This window comes from Mus caroli, chromosome 1 (assembly GCF_900094665.2).
Source record: "Mus caroli chromosome 1, CAROLI_EIJ_v1.1, whole genome shotgun sequence".
NCBI lineage: Eukaryota > Metazoa > Chordata > Mammalia > Rodentia > Muridae > Mus > Mus caroli.
This window is the reverse complement of record NC_034570.1, coordinates 52,273,026-52,292,199: the sequence shown is the minus strand read 5'-3', so window position 1 is coordinate 52,292,199 and position 19,174 is coordinate 52,273,026. Positions and strand designations below refer to the sequence as shown.

Below are 19,174 nucleotides of genomic sequence, written 5' to 3'. Positions count from 1 at the left end.
GGTGTATCCATAAGACAGAATGTGATTGTGAAGTTATTAGGCAGTTAGTTGGCAAATTTGGTAGATGTTAAAAAGAAATATAGTACAAAGCTATATAAATGCAGTTAGCTGTCAAATAAATAATGCATAATTTAAAAAGGGTCTGGCCTGTATGCCTAAATGACTTGGTATAATTCTGGGTAACTGAGATTAGAAGAGAACCCCTTTATACAATATATTTTGTATAATAGGTTAAAGAAAAAACAAGGAAGGGGTTTTGTTTAAAATACATAGATATGGTGACTTTCAATGGATATAGTGTGGTTTTAAAGTGTTATATTTTAGTTTTCTGTGCCTTAGATGTTGATAGTGTACTAGTTAATATTTATGGACAGTTTTTACAAAACCAGGGCAAATAAAGCCAGGTGAAAGCAAGGAATAGTGTGTTACAATTCTGTGTAGAGGTTTATTCCCCTAAATTAAAGTACTGAGATCATAACAAACATTTAACATGAGATTAGGTCAGTGTATTCACAGCTGCTTTTTTATTTAATGTAGCTATAATCTGTCTGATTTATTTTTTAGGTGCTGAGGGTCTAAATGGCGGAGAGGAGTCCTTAAACATGAATGATGCAGATGAAGGATTTTCATCAGGGGCTTCTCTTAGCAGCCAACCACATGGGACCAAACCGCCCTCCTCTTCTCAGCGGGGAAGCTTACGGAAAGTAGCAACTGGGCGTTCTGCCAAAGACAAAGAAACAGCATCAGCCATCAAATCCAATGAGAGCCCTCGAGATTCAGTAGTTGGAAAGCAGTTTGTACAACAACAAGCAGATCTCAGCATAGATTCAGTTGAGCTGACACCGATGAAGAAACACTTGAGCCTGCCTGCAGGCCAGGTGGTGCCAAAAACCAATAGTCTAAGTCTAATCCGGACAGCCAGTGCTTCCTCAAGTAAATCTTTTGACTATGTAAATGGCGGTCAAGCAAGTACCAGCATTGGGGTTGGCACTGAGGGAGTTACTAATCTAGCAGCTACAAATGCTAATCGATATTCAACTATCAGTCTACAAGAAGACCGGCTAGGTCACGCTGGTGAAGGTAAAGAGCTCCTCAGCCCAGGAGCCCCCTTAACCAAGCAGTCTCGATCCCCAAGTTTCAATATGCAGCTAATATCCCAGGTGTAGTTCTGATGCCCCTTGTTCTGCTAACCTTCTACACTGAACATTTCATTGTGCAAGACACATCATCCCGCATTGTGAAAAGATGTCACTATCATCAGATTTGACTTAGCTTAGGTATCTCATACTGTATTTTGTATGGAAACAGCAATAAGGTTTTCCTTTCCTTTCTTTTAACCTCTCTACCTATTCCCTTAAATGTGTTTGTGAAGCAGTGTAAAACGTTTGCCTTTTCCATGCCTTCCTTTCTCCTTGGGTGATGTGCAATCCATCGTAGGCTGATCGGTCCCATTTCAACACTGTGAGACTGAGGAGGTGTCGAGGAAATGGTGTATAAGATCCCTATGAAATGATTCTTTGGCTTTTGTTTAAAAACAAAACGGGTTTGTTCACATAATCTATGGAACTATGAAGATAACTGGATCATATTTTTTCTCTCTTAACCAGGAGTGCCTCAGAGATTCTGCTATGACTTTGGGCTTCTCTGAGTCTGTGCAATTTTATATTCTTGGGAAGCATGGGGGAAGGTGGTAGACTACTGCAATTTTTTTATTAAAATGAGGCTAACTGCCCCCCTTACTTTATCCCAAGGACACAAATGTTTAATTATTGAGGCATTTAAATCAATTTGTGACCACCTCCATTGGAGGGTAGTGCTCTAAGTTGATTGTGTGATTGATAATGCACTTTCTCAATGGCTCTCTAGTCATTAACAACAGGTCTTCCCTCTTCCCACAAGGACTTAAGGACATTTCTGCCCTTAAAGTTTGAACTAACAAATCAGAGACTCAATGGGGCATGTTCTATTTCCCAGGAATGATTGAGATTATGGTGCTGGGGCTTTGTTGGGGGAAGGGTGTTGTTGTTTAGTTTGTGTGCGATTGTATATGAGGTGAAGTTATAATTGTTTTCTTTCTTCCTTTCCTTTGTGAGTTGGTGATGACTGAAGTAGACACTGTACGTCTTCAGGTAAAGAGAGGGATTTCTCAGTCCACTCTCTGAGATATCAGACTAGAGAAACCCTTTCAGCTGCTTCCTAGATGTACCTAGATTCAGTCAGATATGGGATACAGAAACCTAAAGTCCTGAGATCTATACTCCAAGGAAATACATCAGGGACAGATGATTGGTTGAAAACACTGATGCTTCTATGTGACACATTTGTATAGAACATTTCTACCAGAGGGTACTGACTTGATTTCTCCACAAGGACCACACTGCCTTTGTGTTTATTGCAGTTTGTGTATCTTCTGATTATCTGCAAAGTTTCTCATTTTTATAAAACTTTGAAATCATGCCAGTAAACTTGATGTTGAATGTAAATGAGTAGCATTTGGTAACTGCTAAGAGGCTACAAAAATGCATTATTAGTTTAAAGGATTTTTGTTGTGATTTGGTTGGCTAAGACTTTCTTATAATCTCTTCTGGGTCTCAGGCTTTGTTTGAAAAAGAAGGGAATATATTAGGATTTTAAAAATCAGTATTGTGTGACTTCAATTGCTATGAATTACCCATCTCAAGAACATCAGTTACACACACCCTTGTACATGTAGACATTTTATGTTATTGTGAATGAAAATTACACTGCCTTTATAGGAAGCAAGTGTCCTCTTAATTGACAAAGTTGTTTTATCTCTATTTACCATAAAATTTGATAAATTAAATAACCAGGAAAACGCCTCTCATTTTTTTCATACATAAAGCACCATTTTTGGAGGAGTTGTCTATCTGTCCATCTGTCTGTCTGTTTAGGGGGCATTGTGTTAGAATAATCCTTAATTAGATTTGATAGTTTATAACATTTTTTCAGCTCCCAACAAATAGGGAACTAGAACCTCAGCTATTATCCACATCATTGCCAAACTTTGGAGTAAAACTAAAAGCTGAAATGTGATCTATTGATTGTTTATAATATGCGTATGATATGTGTATCCATTTATCACAGACACATTTTAGCCCTATTTCTACTAATTTAACTAAGAGATATCAAGTAAACATAAAAGAAAATAGAATTGTAAAACAGTAAAAAATAGTAAAATAAAATGTTTTTGTAACCTACTGAACAGAAAGGCTCTGTGGTGCATAAAGGAAGGTATCAGTCTTAGACAGCAAAGCATGCCCACTTCATGCTGGAGCTCAACAGGCTCAAATGTAACAGATTGGCATTTAAACCAAGCATTTTAAATAAAGCACAAAAGAATACCAAATAATTTGAAAGTATAGCATAAACTGTTGTAAATATAAGAAAACATCTTTTGATTAGAAACATCATAACTGAAGAGTTGGTTTTAAGAATCAGGAATGGTGGCACATACTTTGAATCCCAGCACTCCAGAGGCAGAAGCAGGTGAATCTCTGAGTTCAAGGCTGGCCTGGTCTACAGATGGAGTTCTAGGACAACCAGGGTTACACAGAGAAGGCCTGTCTCAGAAAAGAAAAAAAAAAAAAAAAAAAAAAAAGGTTTTTTTTCATCATCTTTTTATTGGCATGTGTAGACTTTGTATATACATCCCAAGTAATATTTCACAACCCTGAAACATTTGCTTCCTATTCTTTGGGTAATAATTTGGTCTCAATGAAGAAGTTCTTCATTTACACTTTATAGCAAGGGTCTTAGGATACATTTTCTGTGTAAGATAACAGTTAAAATGAAATGAATTAAAATTAGACAAACTACCAAGTTTTCTAATGATCATTTCAACCACTTTATGTTACCAGCATTGACTTTAAAATGGTTTTTGTTCAGTTATACAGCAGCTGTTAAAAATGTCATAGAAAGTTAGAAATGTCCATAATTTAACCATTGATAACTTCCCTTTAATATTTCTCAGCTTTCATGAAGCTTCATCGCCTAATAGAAAAAAAAAAAACATTTAGGGGAAAATATTTGTTTTATGTTGATGCCATCTGTACTAGGCTAGATTAAGGACTACAGTATCTGAAGGTTTTAGGCGTTCTTCTATATGACTTTCAGTTACTTTTACTGGTAAGAAAACTAAAATATAAAGTAAAAAGTTAACTTACAAGCCAGGGAGGGAAGATTTGTCATTTAAAATCTTGGTCCTTTGCCAATACCCCTTTTTTCGCAGCCCACTGTTGTGTGCCTGTTTGTTGCAGATCAGGTTTCTGTGCTAGAAGAGACCCTAGAGACAATTTGGCTCTTCTCTCTGCCATACACACACATTTCATCCTCAGGACACTGAGGCTCAAAAGAGGTTGTGAAATAAGGCCCATGACTAAGAAGCAGGGCCATAATCAAACCTTGTCTCTAGTCACGTGCATATTGATGCCTCATTGCCTCTGGTTATCCATACTTTGGTAAATGTGATATGAAACACTTCCATTTCTGCTATTTCTTTATTTTTCTGGTCTAGTAGCTGGTGAACACATTAAGAAAAGTATTAATTCCAGAAGGAAAAAAAAGTAAAATAATTAATACAGATGGGGATGTGTTCAAAATGTAGGTGTCTGTATAGCACATTATTCTTTTCTAATTTATGCCTTGTGAATTTTCTACCACATAACAGTTATATGCTGCCATGTTATTTGTATTTTGGGGGATTTGTTTAAATGCAAAATAAACCCAATGAAATTTCCTTGATCAGTGTTTCTAACTATTTGAAAGTGATCTTTAATCAGCCAGTTTTCAGTCATCAAAGGTACACTTTAGAAGATTGCAGAGTAAAGATAAACTCAATTCCATTCATTTTCCATCTAGAGAGAAACTGTTCCTTACTCGGCTTAGAGTAGCTAAGAGCAATATTCCTCTATGTTACTGAAAAAGAATATTAGTGAGTGTGAAACTTTGAATCCACGCACAGTGGTCTCTGTGTCATTTATCACATATAGACCGTATAAAAACAACTCAAGTGTGGTAGTCTTAGCTACATAAGCTCAGTATCTCCAGCTGGTAGTCTCAATTCCATTTAGTAGCTTTTACATTTGGTAAAGAGCTTCTTCCCGTTGCATTTGTCTGCACTGCTTTTGTGAATACCTTAATGCAGTGGTGCGTTTTTCCTACCTCACTTAGGAGGCTTCTTTGGGTCCATTGTTTAGTACTTAAGTTGTTGACAATCAGTGTCTCATTTAATTCACTATATGTTTATTTATAAATAAAAATACTAGTTTCTGTCTTTATGGGTAGGGTAACATACTGTATAAACACTGGCAAGTGGGACCACTCCATTTCTGAACTTGAATTACATTATAAAGTAAGGGTTTTTTTTTTTTAATTTAATGAAAAAATTTAGCATTCCAATTACATAGTTTTTCAATTTAAAAAGATTAATATGTCATGCTAGTGGTCAGAAATTCTACAACATTAGAACTTAGAGCAACTTTTCTGCACTGTGGTTCTATCAAGCATTGGAACAGGAGGCTTTTCTCTCTCAAGCAGAATGACCACTGTTGTTGCTTCACCACGAAGTTGGTGAGATACTTACTGTAATACTTTTAATTTTCTTAAAGTGGTTTCCAAAAATAAGTGATTGAAGACTAGCTGCTGGCAGCTTAACCTCTTAAAAATAGAATATTTACCTGATTATATAAACATGGAATATAGTGTAAAAATAAAATAATGAGTCATCAGGTTAGTCCAATTTTCCATGCAAAGGAGATGAGCCAAATCCTAGTGTTGTTTATATTGTGTGAATCTAATGGATGCATCACACTGGTATGAAACTACTACATAGGAGGCACAACCCAGCCTCTTGTCCTTGGCGATGCATTTCGTTTAATCCTGACAACATAATGACAACATTTCTCTTTTTTTCCTCCAGTATTTTTGTAATGTTAGCCATTTGTCCTATGAAAAATATAATCAAGACCAAATAATTCAGGATACAGTTTCACAGAAATGTAGGGGTCGTGTGAAATAACTGGCGGAATAGCACAGGAGAGTTTCTGTGTTTTGCTTCTGAATTTTGAGAAGATGGGTTCTTAATGTTTACAAATTAAGGCATATTCGTATGTCTGATAGTAATTATATTACTACATTTAATATGGTTTTACCAAAAACAAAAAAAAGTAGAATTAGGTGTATTTTAAGGTATAAGTCAATTTTTTTTTAAACTTGCATATCTGGAAGTAGAAGGTCTTTTTATTGACAAAGAAAAATGAACTTAATCAGATAATCTGCCCCCATCTACAAGTTTGCTATGCAGCTTGCTGTATTTCGGTGTAAACAGCTCAGTGTCACTCATATCAGAAGACATCTTACATCTTCATCGATTTACAAAATTTACCAAAGAAAATGTTTCTGCTGACAAATCATTTTTAAGGCATCTAATAAGGAATGTACCCCCCTTTAATGTAGTGACTTCTTTCTAACCCTGAAAGAAACAAATATTAATACATTATGTGAACTAGAAAACACATACAGTAAGTAGATAATATCCTATTTTTCCCTACATCAATAAGATGTCAGTACTCCACTGAAAGTACCAATTAAAGAATAAGTCTTAATTTTATTCCTTATGACATATTTTTATTAAATTAAGGATTTTGCATATCAGTATTGGAATAAATGGGGGAAACTCCTGAAGTTGGTATAGTGTATATTATGGGTTGTTTAGGTAAAATTATAGGAAAAATTATTGAAAGGTACCCTTCAATGGACAGTGTCATCTATTTCTAGTATAATACTAGCTATACTGATATGTTTAGGTTAGTTTACATTTATGTCTGTGTTCACTCTTGACTGCTTTTTGTCTTTGCATTAAAACATGGTTGGGTTAAAAGAAGATAAAATAACCGCTTCTAAAATATGTAGGCCAAAAAGATCTACAGGGTTTAAGTTGTTTAATGATTTCTTAAATAACGAATTATAGTTGTTTTTTAACTGCTATTTTAAACAAGTTCTTTAATTTTTTAATACCACATTATAGTTAATAAATATTTAAGTGGTGTGGTAGTACATGCCTTTAATCCCAGCACTCGGAGGCAGAGGGAGGCAGATCTCTGAGTTCAAGGCCAGGCTGGTCTATAGAGTAAGTTCCAGGACTGCCAAGGCCTGTCTCAAAACAACAAACAAAAATGTACTGTTCTTGGGAAGAGAAGATTGGCCTTCAAATAGTGACTGATAACGGTTTGTATTTCTTTTAATTTTATTATCTGAATACAGTGCAAAGATAATATTCTATGTGATGTTAAAAATATTAGTATGAGGTTTATCATGTGTTTTACACAGAATCTTTTTGGTATTAAAAACTGGGCTGGCTAACATTCAGTTTAAAACTGGTTAAATGAAACTGTTTTAGCAGTGTACAGATTTTACTGCCTTGGCTTTATGTAATGTGGTTTCTGTAACAGGCAAATGGAATATCCCATTTTCATTATTTGTTTCTGTAAAAGGATAGATATATTTGATCAGCCTATTGTTGTTATTGTTAACCTGTATCAATTTATAGCTTGGTATAAACTTCCCAAGTATTGAGAGGATTCTGCTGGTGAACATTATGGGTAGGCATGTAAGAAGTATGATCTTTATTAAGAGATGTCCTTTCAACTTAGGACTAGTGAAAAATCTTTTTTTGTTTGTTTGTTTCAGAGCTGAAGAAAAAAAAACCAAAATGCACATTTAAGATCATATGTACTGGTGCATGTGAGCCATTATCTTGTCTTATTGAACGGATCAATGCTGTTGATTGTTGAAATGTGAAATGTGTCACTGTTGAACTTGTAAATATCTGCCAGAGATGAAAAATATTTTAATTTATTGTAAATAAAGATGTATAAAATTGAGTATCCGTCTGCAATGCAGAAATATAACATCTCAGATGTTAAATATCGTGTCTCCTGAGGGATGTGTCATTTCCCCCTTGATGTATCTAGCTACATTAAGAATGTAAATTTTCTTTTGTACAGTATAAAAATACAGCTTTATTTGGCTTTTAACTGGATTTCCTTGAGTTGATTATATCTTACCTTAGTTTTATACTTTACCATAGTCCTTTCATTGTATTTTCAAATGTGATTTTACTTATGTGTCTGTTTTTATTTCATTTTGAAGCAGAATCTCACTGAGTAGCCCTGGCTGGCCTAGAACTTGCCATGTAGACAAGGCTAGCATATAACTCCTAGAGATCCAGCTGTGTGTCTGCCTCCCACCATCACACCTTCCTAGGTATATCTGCACATTTACATTACATTAAACTTATATGACACCAGGAAATAACACAAAAACCAAAAACTCTGCTGTGATGGCACACAGCTGTAATCCCAGCACTCGGAGGCTAAGGCAGGAGGATTGCTGTAGTCATCCTGGGCTAACAGAATGAGAAAATGTGTTTCAAAAGAGGACTAGGGCCCTTAAGAAGTATTATCTGGTAAAGATGTTTGTGTCTAAGCCTGATGACCTGAGACTAACCCCTGGGACCTGCATGATGTAAGGAGAACAACTCCACAAAGTTTCCTGTGACCTCCACACATACAAATGAATAAGTAAATTTTACAATTATAAAATCGTAAGTGAAATTGATTCATATAATATAAAGAGCAGCTCTACATTTTGATATGCTAATTGTAGAGATACACATTTAACACTAAAGCAGCCAAATTCTTGTTTATAGAGGAGCCAGCTTTATTAATGAGAAGGCTCAGAATTTTCTTTTGCCCCTCTCCCGTACTCCAGCACTGCTAATTTCTTTTTAATGCATCTGTGAGTGGCAGGGTTCACGTGTGTGCAGAGGCCAGAAGAAAACCTGGGATTCCATCCTCGAGAATGACAGCCTCTTTGAGACAAGTGTCAATGGCCTGATGCTCAGCAGTTAAAACTAGGCTGGCTGACCAGAAGTCCCAGGAATCCTCCAGTCTCTGCCTCCACAATACCAGAACAACGCGTATACAGGAAGATCATGAGTTGAGTTTAAGGCCAGCCTGGGCTACTAAGAATAAAGCCATAGTTGGCCATTTTTTATGTGTGCTCTGGGGTCTTTATGCTTATACAGCAAACATAAGACTCCTCAGGAGCTGTTAACTGGCAATAAAATGCCGAGGGGGGTTGGGGACTTGTGAACTCTTCCCTTGCAACCACTAATTGCCTGTAGATAGATGTCCAGGGGATGGGGGGGAGCCTGCTGGGTGTCCCTCATCCCTTCGTTATATGTTGATTAGTCTAGTCTTGATGTATAGGTGGTCACAGCTCCGAGTCCAAGAGTACAATGGCCAGGCCATGCCAAGAAGGAAGCATTCCACAAACACTTCACCTTTAAAAAAAAAATAATAGTGGATAACTACTATACAATTCTCAACAGTGGCAAGGTCATCCAGACAAAGAGTTGTCAAAGAAACATCTTAGATCAAATGTACATAACAGATACCCAGAATATTCTGTTCAACAGCATGGAATACCTATTCTCAGTAATCCATGAGACTTTCTCTGAAATCAACCACAGTAAAATGTATGTAACCTATTTGACCTTATGGACTAAAACTAGAAATGAGCATCTAGAGAAACTACAGGAAATATATATTAATTAGTAATGGATGTTAAACAAATATGGAGGGAAATAAAAATAATTTACTCGATTCCTCTTATTTTCTGACCCTTGGAAGGGAAAAGTCTAGCTTCATGCCAATCTGCTGACCTTTGAAATTTTGGATTTTTTTTTTTAATCTCTGAGGCCCAAAAACAACATAGGCAATTGTTTCTGCTTTGATAGAAGAACTAGAGGGCAAGACACTGTTCCTAAAAATACCATATACTTTGGCTGCAAAGCATAGAGGATGTCACAGTCATTGGAAGGTGCTATGATAATCATTTGTGACTGATGATTCAAATCATTTATTCTTAGTTCAGTTCTAAGTATATGTAATAAATACTAAAGAAAAGCTGCTCTGATCAAAGCACAAGAGCACTAATCTCTGAGCTTAAAAACATTTAGATAGAAGGCAATTTGACAGAATAAAAAGACCTTACCTTACATAGCCCTGCAAACCTCTCCAGCCACAAGCTTTTGACCAGGTTCATTGTCAGGATGTGAGTTTTCTTCCATGGAACTGGCACAAATACAATCAGAAAGTTGTTGGTTACCTCTGTAGCAGTCATGCCACTGTTACACCAGTAGCCACAGCTTGTGTGCCAGCCAGGTCAGGAGGGTAGCATCCTGAAGCCAATAGCATCTGTTGATGACAGTTCACCCCAGCAACCTGTGTAGCACCTTCCAGGCCTGTAAAAGCTAGGCGGCAGAGGGGACGCTTCCAACTCCGTTTCAGATGCATTTCTCTTATGTCCTGCAATGAAAATATATGCTATTTTCAGCAACAAAGTCTTGCCCTCTAGTTATTGTGTCAAAGCAGTGACAATTGCCTATGTTGTTTTGAGGGGCTCAGGATTTTTTTTTCCTAACTGTAACCAGCTTTATTAAAGATACTTTTCATAAACATCCATGGTATTTCAGGCAGGACATGGGCAGACAATCAACAGTATACAAGAACTTCCAAATTCCCTTCTTGTATAGACTACCAAAATCAGAAAGCCACTATAAAGCCCAATGAAGTCTTCATTCAATGCTTTGAAAAGGGGGAAGTAGCTTAGAGTGAGGGTTGACATCTCACATTAAGGATGTTGTTTTAACAACTTTTCACAAGCTGACCCTGACTTTCAGGCAGAATTATCAATCTGAAGATCCACAATCTTTTATAAAAGGAACCAGCGTTCTTCTGAGAACACTGGATGAAGTCACTGCAAAGTCCACATCGCTCAATGGACTGGGAAACCAATTTGGGGGCCAGGTTCCAACAGGTCTCTGGTTTTTAAGGGAATTAAGTCTATGTTGATAGTACAGGGGGAAGAGGATATAAAAGTGAATTTATAGTTTTCCCAGACCACAAGGCATTGTTGTGCCTTGGTGGCCACCTAGGTCAAGACCAGGATATCTCTCCTGTGAGCCAACAGGAGCCTTCCAAAATTATCAGGGAAAGAGGTTTTCTGTCCTCAATCCAGCTTGGGAGAGATTTTGTTACTGACACATGATCCTTCCCCCACCCAGTAATGAAGTGTTCTGTGTGCTAACAATATAGCTTAAAAAAAAAAAAGTAAAACGAAATTCTGCATTTTTATAAAACTTGATAAAAAATAGTATTTCAAACTGTACAGTCACCAGAAGTACACAGTTATCAAAAATGCACACACGTCACTTAGCATCTTCAGCACCTTCAGCTTTCTGTGCCTGGTCTGTTTTGGCATCTCCATTTTCTGCAGGATTATTCGCATCCTTCCGGCATCAGCTTTCCCCTTCTTCCCCTTGGGTACCTTCTCTCCCTTCTTCACAGGGGCCTTTTTAGGCTTGGGCTCTGGCTTTGGAGGAGCAGGTTTAGCAGACAACCTTGCAGATCTTCTCTGTAGCTCGTCCTTCACCTTGGTTTTGTCTCCTTTAGCATCCCCTTCAGCCTTTCTTTTGGGCATGGTGGCGGCAGGGGACGTTGGTGCTGAGCACGGGGATACAGCGGTTTGCTCCGTCCGGGGGTCGTCCTCGCTGCTTCCTCACACTGCTCCGGGGCTCAGATTTTTTAAAAGTATTTTTTTTTAAGACCAGCAGATTTGTATAAGGCTTTCCATGAAATTTATTTACAAAGACAAAAATTGAGCTTCCCAAATTTCAGTACGACTATGAATGTATCTTGTCCATAAGATCAACTTAATACTTGGAACACGTAGATTGATAATATGACTTTTTAATCTGAGCTTATTGCATACTTTGGTGTGTAGTTTCTTCCAGGTTGTAAGTAGTATACTTGGTCCTGCTGCATTTTTCTTTTTCAGAGCAACACTTTCTATTCAAAGTTTGGTGTGGTGATCATGGCTGGGAATGTAACTCAGTTGATAGAATGCTTGCATAGCATGAACAAAGCCCCTGAATTCAATCCCCAGTACTTCAAGAAGCCTGAAGAAAATGTTTTAAAATGTAATCCCAAGGGCATCTCTGGTTAGTTGCCAGTGGGAGTCAAATAAAAGGCTCTTCCACATATACTCTTCCCCAGCCAATCCAGTTCCAGTGTGATGGTAGGAATCTAGAGTCTATCTCCATGCTCCAGTATCTCAGCTAAGTAGGACAGGAGCCCCAGGACCCAGCAGTTTCACATGTCTAACCTGTTTCCCAGGTCTCAAACTTGTGTGACTGTAAAGCAGTGATTCTCAACCTGTGGGCCATGACACCTCTGGGGTCACATATCAGATATTTAATTATAATTAATAACAGCAAAATCGCAATGTGAATTAGCAAAGAAAATTCTTTTTTGGCTGGGGGTAACTATAACATAAGGAACTCTATTAAAGTGTAGAGGCATTAGGAAAGTTGAGACCCACACTGCTCTAACGAATCCTGAGACTGCCTGGAGTGCTGCAACAGGAATAACATTTTTTTTTTAATTTTTGAAAATTGTATGTGTGCAAGTGTTTTGCCTGCATATATGTCTGTGCACCATGTGGGTGCCTAGTGTACATGGAAGTTAAAAGAAGGCATTGGGTCCCCTGGGACTGCAGTTATAGGTGGTTGTGAGTCACTATATAGGCACTAGGAATTGAACCTAGGTCCTCTGGAAAAGCAGTTAGTGTTCTTAACTGCTGACCAACCTCTCAGCTCTAGAAATAAGGTTCTTTTGGTTTTTCCATCTTTTAAAATTTTGTCAACTCACCTCCTTTTATGTTATGGTGTGTGTTCATATGCTTTTAAAAATATTTGTGTGTGTGTGTGTGTGTGTGTGTGTTGGGGGTGTGTCCTCTTCACAAGTACATGCTTGAGTGTGTTGTGGTTCCTATGTAGAAGTCAGAGGACAATTTTTTTTTTTTTTTTTTTTTTGGTTCTCTTCTTCTACCATGAGTTCCAAGAATTGAACTCAGGACACCAAGTTTGAAGGCAAGTACATTTACCTGCCAATTTAATCCAGTTTGCCTACCCTCCTTACATACTTTTTGAGAAGTCTGGTTCTGGTAATTTAGTGACATTTCAAGAGAGGGTTCAATTTACCATTTTAAATATGATTACACTGGAGGGGGAGGGTTGAGGCTGCTACTAAATTTTAAAATAAAATCTTATTAGCAGTTTGTGTCTGAAATCTTTTAAGACACACCTGTGTTGAGGGTGTAGGTCAGTGGTAAAGCACTTGCTTAGCATATAGGAAGTCCTGAATGTGCACCACATTCAAAAGGACACTCTTAATTTGATCTTCTGCTTTTCCCTTTAGAACAATATGTCCTACCCAGAATGTCTATTGACTTTCCCCAGCCCTCTTTTGCTTTTTCCCCCTTCTTACTGCATTTATATACATGTATACTTATAAATTATATACTTATAATTGGATTCATTTAGTGTTGCACATGTGTGTGTGTGTGTGTGAGAGAGAGAGAGAGAGAGAGAGACCCTTTGATATTAGAATTAGAGAGGACTGAGTCTCCTTCTTAGAAGCCATTAAGTACCTGCACACTCCATTCAGGGGTGGGGCCCTGTGAGACTTCCCCCATGCACATTAGCATGTCAATTGATGGTGTCATTTTTCATGTCTTGTTTATGCAACAGTACTGTTGAGATTTCCAGGTTGCAACTTACTTGCCATATATGACAGATAACACTCAAAGTAGATGTCCTGGTCCTCTAGTGCTTAAATATTTCTGCCTGCTCTTCTTTGATGTTTCCTGAGCTTTAGATATAAGGGTTGTAACAATGTTGTTTCAACTGGAGTTGGACACCCACCCCCACTGTCCTTGGTTTTTAGCTACCAAGTATCAGTCCCTGCTTGCCACCATGCTCCCCACCATATTGACATGTATTAACTCTAGCCTTCTGGTACCATCATGAGCCCCACATTAAATGCTTTATTTCGTAAGCTGCCTTAGCCATGGTGCTTTAGTAACTAAGAAAAATGGCTGAGAGCAGCACTCTATGTGTATACAATTATTTATAATCAATTACAAATTATACTGGTTTAGGGAAATGGCAGTAAGAAGTTCATGGTTTCACCCCAGTACTCTAGGGTAGTGGGCTAGATTTACACCAGAAGTCAAACTAGTGTGCAAGCAAAGAGTCTTTATTCAGGCTCACACTTGGGACCCTCAGGCTCTTCCAACACAGTGAAGTAACGTAGAAGGCCTTTGAGCACCTAAGATTCAGCCTTTTTATTGTGGTCAGGGTGAGGGGTTTATCAACTCGGCAGTTACATGATGGGCTAACAATGATTTCAGTTGGCTTAAGTAATCTGTATCTATCTATCTATAGCCTCTTAGAACACTGTATTTTCCTGCTGGTGGCCTGTGTCTAGAGTGGATCCTTCCTGAAACAGTTTTTAAGTTTTTTCAGTAATTAAAGTTTAACCTTAGGACAGGACCTAGTGTATAAAATGGAGGCCTCGTTACAAGATGGAGTCTGTCTTGTCAAGTTGGGGCCCTTCATTTCTGCCCTTCACAAGTATCTAAGAAAGGCCCAATCATGGAAAAATGGTGTCCATTATTTTTGGATGCAAGGGCTGATATTGGAACCTGAAGACCATCAATTGAGGTGCACTAATTTGTTCTCTAACACAGTTGATTAACCTGTTTAGTACACAAGGCCCAAAGGTGAGTATTAGTAAGAGAATAACTAAGGAGTGATCCAGCAAAGGTAGTCAGTCAAGGGGATGCATTAAACATGCTTTCATACTATCCTTGATATTGTTCCACGTCTAATTTTCTGTCCTGTATTCTCATTCTTAGTTCTGCCATTTTGAAGCCAACTATGGCAGTATGGTCTGCATAGATACAGCATTCTTCTCCTAATACAACACACAGCCCACTTTGCTATAAGAACAATAGGCCTAATCCTCTTCTATTCCGCAACACAACTTCAGCTAGGAAAGAGAGTGATTTTTCTAAGGCAGACATTGATTTTTCTAGCCTCTGAACATCCATCAGATCAATAGCCAGCCTCAATGACCTGTCATGATCACCTTGCAGTACCGGAACAGAGGTTCCAGTGGCTAATGGCCCCTGAAATACCTATGCCTAAGTGGGTGGACAAAACAATGGTAGTTATGGGTTCAATTTTGAAACATTTATGAAGCCCAGGAGTGAATAATTTTGGACATCTCCTCAATGATACATGTACTGGCTGGTTTTGTGTCAACTGGACACAAGCTGGAGTTATCACAGAGAAAGGAGCTTCAGCTGAGTAAATGCCTCCATGAGATCCAGCTGTAAGGCATTTTCTCAATTATCAATCCAGGGAGGAGGGCCCCTTGTGAGTGGTGCCATCTCTGGGCTGGTAGTCTTGGGTTCTATAAGAAAGCAAGCCGAGCAAGCCAGTGGAAGCAAGCCAGTAAGTAACATCCCTCCATGGCATCTGCATCAGCTCCTGCTTTCTGATCTGCTTGAGTTCCAGTCCTGACTTCCTTTGGTGATGAACAGCAGTTTGGAAGTGTAAACTAAATAAACCCTTTTCTCCCCAACTTGCTTCTTGGTTATGATGTTTGTGCAGGAATAGAAACCCTGACTAAGACAATGCATTATCCTTGGGATGATTTGTACCAGGACACAGAGATCAGAGGAGGCATTTAAGACTCCAGGGTGAATACATGGAGTTAGACCAGTAGAACATACCTACCACATGTTATCAGAAGGAACCAAGTTCCCTGAACCTGTCCAAGATACTTTGGTGTCACATAACTGGAGTATCTCAGGGGCACAGAGCCCCTGTCCCCAGAGTGATTCATCTGGAGCCCTCTTGCTGCCATCTGCAATACTGAGGTTCTTGACATTCTGTTACAGAAGAAGTAGGGGCTATTCCATCATTGAGAGGGATGAGATAGGCTTCAAATTAGCAGTTAAGGAGACTAGGCCTAAATCTCTGTTTCCAAGAAATGGACAAGTCCAGGCAAGCTCAGGCAAGTCAGTTACTGAAAATAACAACAACAACAACAACAAAAACCCTACAGGTTTCAGGTAGCTAGTCAGAAGCTGCCCTGCCACCTGGCCTAAGGCAAGGGCCAGCAGCAGCTTCCAGACTTCCTCAGCAATAGTTTCCAGACTTCTCCAGCAACAGTTTCCAGCCCCATGACCCCATGGTTCTGGAATTTCCTTTGAGATAGACTCAACAAATTAAGATAGAGTTCACCTACCCCATAATTTCCCTAATGTTCTTTAAACTGAGCCTGAAAGCTCACTTTGGGATCTCTTTATCTTGGTAATGGCAGACCCCAGCATGCTGGACTTCTGCAGAATAAAGCACTGTATTTACATACTGTTTGAGTCCAGAGTATCATTCTTTGGTGAACCATTGACCCTTACATAATAATATGGGGGTGGGGTAGAGAAAGGAGGCATTCAAGCATAGTCAAGAGTCCTCAGATCTGTGGGAGACTGATTACGCACTTGGCAGGTGGCTTCAAGAAGATGTAATAGGACAGGGTCTATTGGGCTATTCTCTGTAGGAGGTTTGGACATGGGCTTGCCCATCCATGCCTTGTGGTGGTTTCAAGGGATTGGATTGTTTGGGCAGCAGAGAGGGTGCCAGTATGTTATTATGGCCTAGAGCTATAGAGTTATAGGTGCAGATTGTGTAGGTATTTGCTTATCTAATTTGATTGTAAAGAGTCTGCCATAGGCCCTTCTGCCCAATCTATCTTTATCATAAATTCAGAGTCCCAGGTTTCAGTGTTTTCCTAATTCCCATCCATTGTCAGGAGCCATTTTGCCTGCTTCTGTGAACACCTGCCTGTCAGGCAGAGTCAAGGTAGGTCAGAGTCTGCTGGCAGATTTCCTGGCCAGCTTACAATTGGAACAAAAAGAGGGGATACACTTGAAGCTCAAGGCAAGGGGCTGAATGTTCTGTTAATGTTGGAGGAAGGAACAGAGAGATCTCTGGATGGGCACAGATATTCAATGTACATCAACCATTGTCTCTGCTAGCTTGTAACTTTGTTTCCCATGATACTATAAATTATATAATGGCTATGAGGAATAAATTTGGGGCTGGGGTAGTATAGACCCACAGCCCTCCTGATTTCTAACTTTTGTCTTTGAGTGTTCTCTTTCCTATAATCATCCTCACTGCCCCCCTTAAGAGTTAAAACATAGAAAATCATAGATAAGGGAGCTCAGGAAAAGTAAGAGAGCTCAGAAAAAGGTAAGGGAGTGCAGAAAAAGTAAAGACACAAGAAAAAGAAAAAAGAAACAAAAATGGCAAATGGAAATGGCCATGTGCTCTTTGTACAAATGCATAAGAACTTCTTATATTTTGAAGAGAAGTTTTGTCCTTGGTTCCCTGAGAAAGGAACAGTAAATTTAGCGACCTGGAAAAAGATTGGGGAAAGCCTTCAAAACTATTATGATGTGCATATGAAAAAGTATAACAAAAACACAAACAAACAAACAAACAAACAAACAAAAAACTAGGCCTTTAGGCTCAGGCTTGAGAATGTGACCTTTGTAACTCAATGCTCCAAGGCATGCTAATCATAAAACAGATAGCGACATTCCTTCACCCACCTGCTTCCTGGGTTCAGGGAGTGTTTGTTCAAAAGAAGGTAACCCTGACCCGTTTCATGAAACCTGCTATGCAAATGTGCTATTGTTAGAGGCTCATAGGAACTGTCTTGAGAAATAACCTGCACAATTACCAGGTATTCCTTGTGACTCTTGTGACTTCCACTCCCTGGTGACTCTTAACTGTTATTTTTGGTATTTTCTAACAACGCACTCCCCACCCCCTTGAGTTGTGATTTCTTCCTTTAAATACCCCCTTACCCAGCTACTCGGGGCCCACAGTCCTCTGACCCTGCGTGGTGTACAACTGTGGGCCCCAGAGCGTGCCTGGAATAAAAGTCCTCCTGTGGCTTGCATCAAGACCATTTCTTGTGAGTGATTTGGGGTGTCACCTCTCCCGAGTCAGAACGTGGGGGAGTCCTCACGTTGTGGGTCGTTCACGTAGACCAGGTAAAATGTCTGTAGATACTTTTTAGTCTCTGGACCTTGAGATATCTTAGATCCTAGACATGAGAGAGACAAATGGGTTTCGGGAAGGCAGCCCCCATCTGGGGACACTTTGATAAAGGAGGGAGAAATGCAGTCAAGCCTGTGTACACAGAACCAGTGTTTGAGGTGTCAGGTTTTTCTTTTTTGGGTTTGTTTGTTTGTTTGTTTTTGAGGAGGAGGAAGAGGAAGGCGAGAAAGAGGAGGAGGAAGAGGAAGAGGAGGAGGAGAAAGAGGAGGAGGAGGAAGAGGAAGAGGAGACCCTAGATTCGGGAAAGACAAGCAGCTGCAAGAGGAAACTGCTAGATATCATAGGAGAATTCTTTGCTGCTTGCTGCCATGGAAGAATTTGAAGTTCTTTCCAAGGACAGGTTAGTTACAGAGAAGATACAACAGCTGCTAACTACTTTTACTTCACTATCTATGCAAATGCAAAACTTACAGGCTCAACACGAACAAGGGGAGATCTTGGGACCATTAGATGGATTCCTAAGCTGAGAGCCAGTAAAACCCCAAGTGTTGGAGCTGGACTGGACCCTCCTCCAGAGATGGAGGCAGAGCCACCAGTTGTAGCAGTTAATGAGAAAGCCATCTGGGAGATGGCCTTCACAGAGGCTTTTATTTCCCTTACAAGTAAGTGATCTTGAAAGAGGCTGCTAAGAGAAGAGAGAATGTCCAGGGATTTCATTTTACATTTCCAGTTATAGAACAGGTCAGTCCTCAAAGCAATAGTCAGAGTTTATCAACCTCTTCTGTTTAAACTGCTAAGGAATTAAAGTCTGCTTATGCACATTATGGGTCAACAGCCCCATGTACTCTGGCTATGCTTGAGCCATTGTCCACAGAAGCCCTCCCTCCTTGGGACTAGAAACAACTGGTAAGGGCCTAGTTGTCAGGAGATTTTTTTTTTAATTTTTAATATTTTTTATTACGTATTTTCCTCAATTACATTTCCAATGCTATCCCAAAAGTCCCCCATAACCCCCCCCCCACTTCCCTACCCACCCATTCCCATTCTTTTGGCCCTGGCATTCCCCTGTATTGGGGCATATAAAGTTTGCAAGTCCAATGGGCCTCT

The 19,174-nt window shown here is 39.1% G+C and overlaps 1 protein-coding gene and 1 pseudogene across 5 annotated transcripts in view; one reads left to right on the top strand and one right to left on the bottom strand.

Annotated features, from left to right (window-relative positions):
* Fam126b (family with sequence similarity 126 member B) overlaps positions 1-8,054 on the top strand; it is a 65,720-nt gene extending 57,666 nt beyond the window's left edge. For 3 of the 5 annotated variants that reach the window (XM_029474959.1, XM_021166094.2, XM_029474965.1), the window contains one exon: positions 565-8,054. In XM_029474959.1, coding sequence (XP_029330819.1) covers positions 565-1,166 — 602 coding nt within the window. In that variant the 3' untranslated portion in view covers positions 1,167-8,054. The remainder of the gene's footprint in view (positions 1-564) is intronic. The other 2 variants (XM_029474951.1, XM_029474949.1) reach the window with 1 other exon arrangement.
* Positions 8,055-11,293: 3,239 nt separating this feature from the next.
* LOC110300947 lies at positions 11,294-11,603 on the bottom strand (annotated as a pseudogene).
* Positions 11,604-19,174: the final 7,571 nt, after the last annotated feature.